This window comes from Nestor notabilis, unplaced genomic scaffold (genome assembly GCF_000696875.1).
Source record: "Nestor notabilis isolate BGI_N333 unplaced genomic scaffold, ASM69687v1 scaffold9702, whole genome shotgun sequence".
Classification (NCBI taxonomy): Eukaryota; Metazoa; Chordata; class Aves; order Psittaciformes; family Psittacidae; genus Nestor; species Nestor notabilis.
In genome coordinates this window covers 103,348-110,999 of record NW_009919852.1, presented here as the reverse complement: position 1 = coordinate 110,999, position 7,652 = coordinate 103,348, and the positions used below count along the sequence as shown (strand labels likewise).

The window sequence follows — 7,652 nt, the reverse complement described above, 5'->3', positions numbered from 1 at the left end:
CAACCCTAACTATTCTATGATTCTATGTGCACTAAGCACAGACAGCCTTATAAGGTATGCGTTGCTACATAACTATGTATGTGTTGTCTATGTAACTGAAAAACTTAATGTTTCTATTGGAATGTTCTGTTTAGGAAAAAGATAGAAATAAACATTATCTGTCTCACATTAAGAACAAGAATTGTAAGTTAGGAGAGATTTGCTTTCAGTGTGTCTGTCACTTAAGTTTGTTTTTTAAATGATTATGTCTATTTTTCAGTTTTTTCTAGACTCCTGTGCTTTCTACTTGAGATTTGTTCTGTCCAATACTATTCAATTTAAGATGAATTGGAAAATATAAAAGCAAGTAGAAAATGAACATAAAGCAATATAAACCAACTTTTATTATATTTGTCAAAATACAATATTTCAATCTTGCTTTATAAAAACAAAGTATAAAAGTGATGGCTGCAGTTTTAGAAGTTTGCAAAGTACTTTTTTGCCCTTTTTTCTTCACAGGCCAAGGGCAAACTGCCCACATACAAGATCATTCATGGTCTTAAAAAGGATATCACACTAAGTACAGTCTCCATGCACTTGTATTTCCCCATTTTTACTGTGCTTTTTACAGAAATACTTCTTAATAAAATGATCATGGAATTTTTAATTTATACTTTTTGTGATTTGCAAGCTCCCAACAGAAAAATGGCTTTTGTGTGGATATTAAAATAGGATTTAAATAATGCATTTTCTGACTGTATTTTTATTCTTTTCTTTTAGAAGCCAAAATCCCTTTTGGGCCTCCTAGTGCGACCAGAATCCCAAGTGCGGGATGAAATAGATGAAGTACAGGCTTCTGTCAGGCAGCAATTGGATAAAGAACTCATTCGTCTTTTTAACACGTCATTATTTTGTTCCATGTCAGTGACTGACAGGTACAGTATAAATGGACCTGCCTGTGTAATTCTGACTGGGGATCATAATACTTACTGCTGCTGTATTGTGGGCAGAATTTGAATATAATTACATCATGACCTAATCGTCTTTAATTGTAAAAATGGAGTATACTCCTTTGAAGATCAACATTAGATAGGCCTTCTCATAGTAAAATTAGGAAATCAACTAGGAAACTTGGAAGGTGATGTGCTAGTGGTCATTTGTTCAGCAAATAGTTAAACTGACTGCAGGGAGAAGATGGGCCATTTCTTTGTCACTGCTGGAAATTTTCACAAGCAAATGATAACTTCATTGATTTTGTATCATTTATTTATAGCAAAGTAAAACATTGGAATATTTGAAATAGCAACAAATGTTTATTTCAGTTGAACTCCTTTATGGCCTAATACAGTATATCAGTGCACATAAGTGATTATTTAGTACAGCGACTTCCAGCATGAAGTTCCAACCTTTTTCTGTCAATTAAGCATTTAATTTATTTTTCTCCGAGTTTCTAATATAACATATTCCGATGCTAAATCTCTCTGTCCATGTGTATTCTGAGATACTAAAATAGCAGCTCAAGATAATACTTGTTTATTTAAGTGCCACAGTGTAATTGTTTGTAAAGATTCTTTCAATGTTACCTTCTTTACTCTTCCAGCTTGGTTATTCATTTTCTAAAAATCTTGACATCTGGAAAAGGGAGGATTATAGAAATTCCTGCTAGTTATAGCTGCCATACCTAGACCATGAATTCTAGACTGATGGTATTTTGCAGGAAATGTTTTTAAATTTGTCTCTTCAGCAAGAACAAACATAAGTGTAACTACTAAGCTTTGCAACTCTTCTCATTGTTATCACTATTTTCAGTCTCTTACTCTTTATTTAACATGCTCCTTAGTAATTAGTTATATCTCACTTGTCAGATTTTAGTTAAGCAGCCCTATTATAATCAGATGCAATATTATGTTTTCAGAACCTTGTTGAAGCTAGAAATGTCAAATTTAGTTCCATGCTAGTCTGTGCATAAGGCAGTAGTAACTAATTGAGATGCTGAGACTTTCAGACTAACAGTAAGAAGAATGAGGCATTGCCCTCTTGGAAAATGATTCCTTGTAATAACTTTATGTTGACAGTTGATGATTTTTGTTTTTTACAATTAAACCAGAGAGTGCTTGGAACTTGCTGGCTCTTTCAGAACTGAGCTGGCTCTGAAGCTGCTACAATGTTTAAGGCTAACAGATGCACCACGTTTTTATGGACTTCCTTCACTGGAGAGAACATTACGAGGAATGGTTCATGTTACTGCATTTCCAGGATGGAGTAACTATTCTGCTGAAGTTGAACCTCTTACAATTTGTAAGAAATATTTAACAAGTCTTCTTGAGGTAAGTAACTTATGTTATTACTTAGCTTTTGGTTTGAATGCTTGTAAAGAAGTGCTTAACTAATTACTCTGTAATTTTTATGATATATTTTTAGAGTATCATCACTAGGAGTAGGTAGGGGAAAGATGCTTTTTTCTGCTAAATAAATATGGAGACTAGATTGAGTGATCTGTATCTGTTCTTATAAAGATTGGTTGTTTTGTGTATTATGTGTGTGCCTTCATCACCTGTTCAACAGGTAATACAAAGAGTGACTATAGTTTAATCAAGACGAAAAGTAGATGTGTGTGGAGTGGGTTTTTTTGTTTGTTTGTTTTTGGGTTTTGTTTTGGTTTTGTTTTGGTTTTTTTGGGGAGTGTTGGGGAGTACTCTCCCACAGGAAAATCCATGTGAGAATGGTGTTCTGGGGGAAGAGTAACACATTAGGCAGGTTTTTAACACAGAGAAAGCAGAAATGAGGTAATTCAAGATGATGCAGCTGTTGGGAAGCCAAAACTTCATTCTCGTTTTCAGTGTTCTTATTTGTTTGTTAAGTCCATGGCCATGATAGACAACTAGTTTTTGCTCCTAAAATTCTATCTTTTGAAAAATCCTGTCATCTTAAAGCTGTAGAAAAAGCATAGATCTGTCTTTTTGATTGTTTTACAGGTATTCACTAAGGTAGATACCTTTAGAAGTTTTCTTTTTAGTTTCAAATACTAAAATGTGAGGCTTGAAAAACTTTTAAAATAGGTTTAATTCATTTGCAATTCTGTATGATATGAATAGCAACCAGATAAGTATCTGGAAAGTTTGTATATAGATGATAATCATGTTTGTGATGGAAAAAAAAAAAAGTATTTTCGGGGGAAGTCTTCACTTGCCAAGATTTCCTTGAGTAGATATATATGTTTTAGAACTGTTTGATTAGATGAGTTTTGAGATTTGAAGTCTAGACTAAAAATGGCATCAAGGTTATAGATGTTGTTACACAAAAAAAAGATTATTACTGGACAAAATCCTAATGAATATTATGGAGTGAAATCAACTAGTAATGCATAAGCTCTGTGTGCAGAAGAATTATGCAGTTTTACTTGGCTTAAATATAAAAGTAATCGTAGGTCTTTTTGGAGAAGCGGAGAAAGTGGGACTGAAAGAATTTCTGTACAGTGGGCCACTGAAAGAAAGAACAGCATCAAAAATGGAGATGTTTAAATTGCCATGTTCTGGGGAGAAAAGAATACATTGAGAAGTATAAGCCTTAAGATTATGATTTTAGTAAAATATTTTGGGTCATTTTTCATTGAAAGCAGCATTCTTTTATTTTAACGTATATGGAGATACTTAGTCAGAGAATTTATTTTACTTTATGATCCAGTGACCTTTATTGCTTAGAATTTGATATACAGAGCTGACACATTTTTATTCTAGTTCAAATCAGAATGAAAGATATAAATGACCCTTCTTCATGAACACAGAATTTTGAAAAGAAATTAAATTTTTAATTCCAAACATAGCACTAAAATCTGTGTACAATAGATGGGCTGTTCACATTAAAAACAAAGTCTCAGGCCTCTATTAATATTATGGTTATTATTAAGCTTGTCTGTGTTCTTCATTTGGGAAGCAAATAAAAACCACTGATTTTCAGAAGCGTAACCATATAGGAATCCATCACATGACCAAATGACAAATAAATAAATTCTTATAATTCAGCTGAAACTGCCATCTTTTCATGGGTTTAAGTTATATTTTAGTAGTGTAAGCAGTACCTGTATACTGCTTACAGTAAGTCTACCATGAACTTGTACCCCTACTCCTAGGTCATCTCATCGTTTTATGTTGAATGGGGAGGAAATGCTATGTCCTTCATGGGTAAAGGTGTTACGAAAAGCACAGTTCTTTGCTTACTTCACTTATCTCATGAAATGACGGCTCAAGCCAAGGATATGGTGAGTGCCTTACAGTTGCCCTTACCTTGTCATTTGTGAGGGCTACAAACAGAGATTTTCATATGTAGTGGGGGAAGATGTCTTACATGGCAACAGAGTAAAAATAAAAAAAATATAGTAAAAATAAAAAAAAAATCTACTCAATCTCATTTGGTGTATAATGTTAGATAAATGAATAGGAAAGCTGAAGACTCAGTTCTTGCCCCACTGAAATTATTCTGCAAGTAATTCTGTGGATTTAGAAACGCCTTCTTTGAGAATAAAATAGAATTTTCTTTTTATAAAAAAAATAAGAAATCAGGATTTTGTGTAGGATGAATAAATTTAAGGACTTCTGACATCATTCAGCCTCATACAAATAATGGGCTTTCTAACATGTTTATACATGTGTGTATTCTTTCATGTATCTATATATGTGTATATATATGCATACATGAAAGAATATATACATACATGAAAGAATGATTGTCTCATAAAAGGACTTACTACCTATTAGCAAAATTCATATCTGCTCTTGTACTTTCATATGTTGAGAGCTGAATTTTGGCGAGTTTAATAAAAAATAGCCTTCATCCTGGAGCAGTTAAAGCAAATTCAGCAATTTAGGGTAATCATTTTTGAGAATTAAAAGCCACTCTTATTTATTTCTGTGATAGCCACAGGTGAAAACCTTTCAATATGATCAAGTAACACTACTGATTCAGTAACTAGAAAAAGCAGTATACCCACTTCTCCAAAATCCAGATATCTATTTCTTCATTTCTGTACTACTTAGTATCTTCAAAATACTAAGTGCTGATAGAGTTCATTAAAATTGCTGAGGGACAGAATATTAAGTATGCTGCAGGAAGACTGTAGCCTCCAAAGAATTAGGTCATGTATAGTAGCATAATAACAGGTGGCATTTTTGTGTCTGTAAATCATACACCTTGTGTGTGTACAGCAGTGTTAATGTCTAGACTGTATTAATAATTTATATTCTCAAAAAGATTTTAAATCCTGGCTGTTTACAATCATGTGGTTCAGTGTCAAATCTTATGCAAGGAGAAAATACAAAATTACCCTTCTTTGTGCAAGCAGTGTTATACAGAGTATACTGGATAACTGTGATTTAAAACAAAGTAAATGACTACGAACTTAAAATGCACAGTCTAATGACTTGAAACTAAAACTAGTTAAAGCGAATTATTTTTTGATCATTAGTGGTATTATGAACCATTAGTTCTTTGTTGTTAAAAGAACCACCTTATTAAATCAGACATAACATCCTTTAGGTGGTACTGATGGACAGATGTTTGTAGTACCTGAGAAATAGAGCATATGCTTAGGGTGCACTAGACCTGCTGAATGTTTTGTTTGTTTACTATAGTAACGTTTCATTGGTTGTGCTTTGTGCACCTATGGTTTGTACTTCATTTTGTATCTTAATATCCTCCCTCCCCAAATTAAAGGATTTTAAAATAGTGTGCTTTTTGTAATTAATATTGCATGCATTGAGAAAATCCAAGCAAAATACGTTGCTCCACATGAAACATCAGTCTTATACCATATAATGACTATACAGGGCTGAGATGGTCAGAATACAAATACATAAAATTTTAGGTGTCATAATTCATTATGAACTTAATGCATCATTTTTGCAGTGCCATGGTTAAAGAGAGTGTTTGGCAGGTATGGAGGTTTTTTTTTAGACTGAGCTAAAAAATTAATTTGCAAAGTCAAGTATGATTTCATGGAATCTGCAGCTAATTAGTATGTGGTAGTCTGAGAAACTTTATTTAATCATGTGGCAGATGCATGAAGAGAAAGAATAAATTGTGATTGAAGTAATAATTGCATGTTCTTATTTAGTAGTTTTCTGCACGTGTGTAAGACAGAAAGACAGATTTTAACAATGAGCAGAAATCAAAAATGTATGGAGTAAATTTTGAATGGAAATAATTTTCCCAGTATATTTAATCTCCCTTTAGCACTGCTGTCCTAATTCTATGAAGGAGACACAAATCCAATTTTATTCAGTAGAGGCAGAATCAAAAACTTTCCAGGAATATCAGTGCTGTGTGCATAAAGTGTTTTAGTATGCTTGGCAGCTCAGACTGTGGGTATGCTGGCATGGTATTGAAAGATTTATAAAATAATTTCTTTATTTTCTGTTTTCTAATCAGGACTGGATATCTCTTTGGTCTTTGCCTTATGATAACAGTGAAGAACAAGTTCTTTCTCAGCTAGGTTTGGCATGGCTGGTTCCTTTATGGGTAGATAGAGACCCTGAGGTTAGTTAATGCAATGTGAAGTTGATATCTTATTTTGACCCTTATATATTTGCAAAAATTTTATTTCATCAATTTATTTAATATTGAAACTACTGGTTTGCATTATTTAAAATGTTACTCACTATATATACTGAATTTCAGTATCAGTAAAGTAGGGAGAATGTTTCCATATAAATATCTTCTGAGAAATCCTTCCCTACATTTTGTCTTGTATACTTTCGTTAGTCACTTGTGATCATGATTCATAGACAGTTCTCATTGATATTGCTGTTACTTAGCTGCAAAGCAGAAACATTTATATCAACTACAAATTTAGAGCCAAGTGTATTTGATGCAAATCTGTTAAATTACAAGTTTGCTAAATGGAACTATTTTTAAGTGGTAAAATTTAAAGAATATTGAAGACTTACTGTTTTTACATGTTTAAAAGCTGTTCTATTAATTCAGCCTTTTACTTACTCATAGTTGTGATGATGAGTATAGGGCCATAGAAATATAGGAAAAAAGATTGTTACTTTTTAAATTATTCCATTAAGCTCTGAGTTCAGTTGTTGCAACTTAATAATTTTTAAAAAATGTGTTGCTAATTACTGTAAGAGATATCACTTTGTGTTTCATTTGTATGTACCAGGTAAGATTTACAGCACTTGGAATAGGATCAGCTCTTACATCTCTTGAAGTAGGATGTATAGCATTAGCAGAAAGTTGCCAGAATATTTCAGGAGGTCTGTGGGGAACAGTGATAAACATCCTTCTGGATCAGTCTGAATGTAGCATGGTACGCAGGGAGGTATGTTTCTTATGTCCTTCTGTTGTCAAGTTTGTAGTTTTTTTCATTAAGGAGAAAAGATTTTTATCTTTTTCTTTTTTATGTTTTATTCTATATATTTTATATTCTATATTTTATTCTATATATCTGCTCTATGATGCTGCACAACACCTACTGCGTTGTAAGTTAAATGCTACCTAATTAAATGTTTAGCTTCTTATTTAGAATTACTCAAGAAGCAACAAATACAGATGACTACTGTAAAAGCAGAAATGATCTAAATAATATAAGGAATGCATAAAAACTCCTAAGGCTTACTCAGGCAGATAAACAGGTTGCCAAAGCATAACAAGTTAGCCCAGGTTTTAATGAC

At 32.7% G+C, this 7,652-nt stretch overlaps 1 protein-coding gene across 1 annotated transcript in view; it reads left to right on the top strand.

Annotated features, from left to right (window-relative positions):
* Positions 1–759: 759 nt before the first annotated feature.
* The window catches only part of RTTN (rotatin), a gene marked incomplete at its 5' end in the record, with an annotated part of 46,387 nt that continues 39,494 nt past the window's right edge, over positions 760–7,652 (top strand). The window contains 5 exons of the mRNA XM_010010427.1: positions 760–914; positions 2,087–2,306; positions 4,109–4,237; positions 6,403–6,510; positions 7,142–7,300. Coding sequence (XP_010008729.1) covers positions 760–914; positions 2,087–2,306; positions 4,109–4,237; positions 6,403–6,510; positions 7,142–7,300 — 771 coding nt within the window. The remainder of the gene's footprint in view (positions 915–2,086; positions 2,307–4,108; positions 4,238–6,402; positions 6,511–7,141; positions 7,301–7,652) is intronic.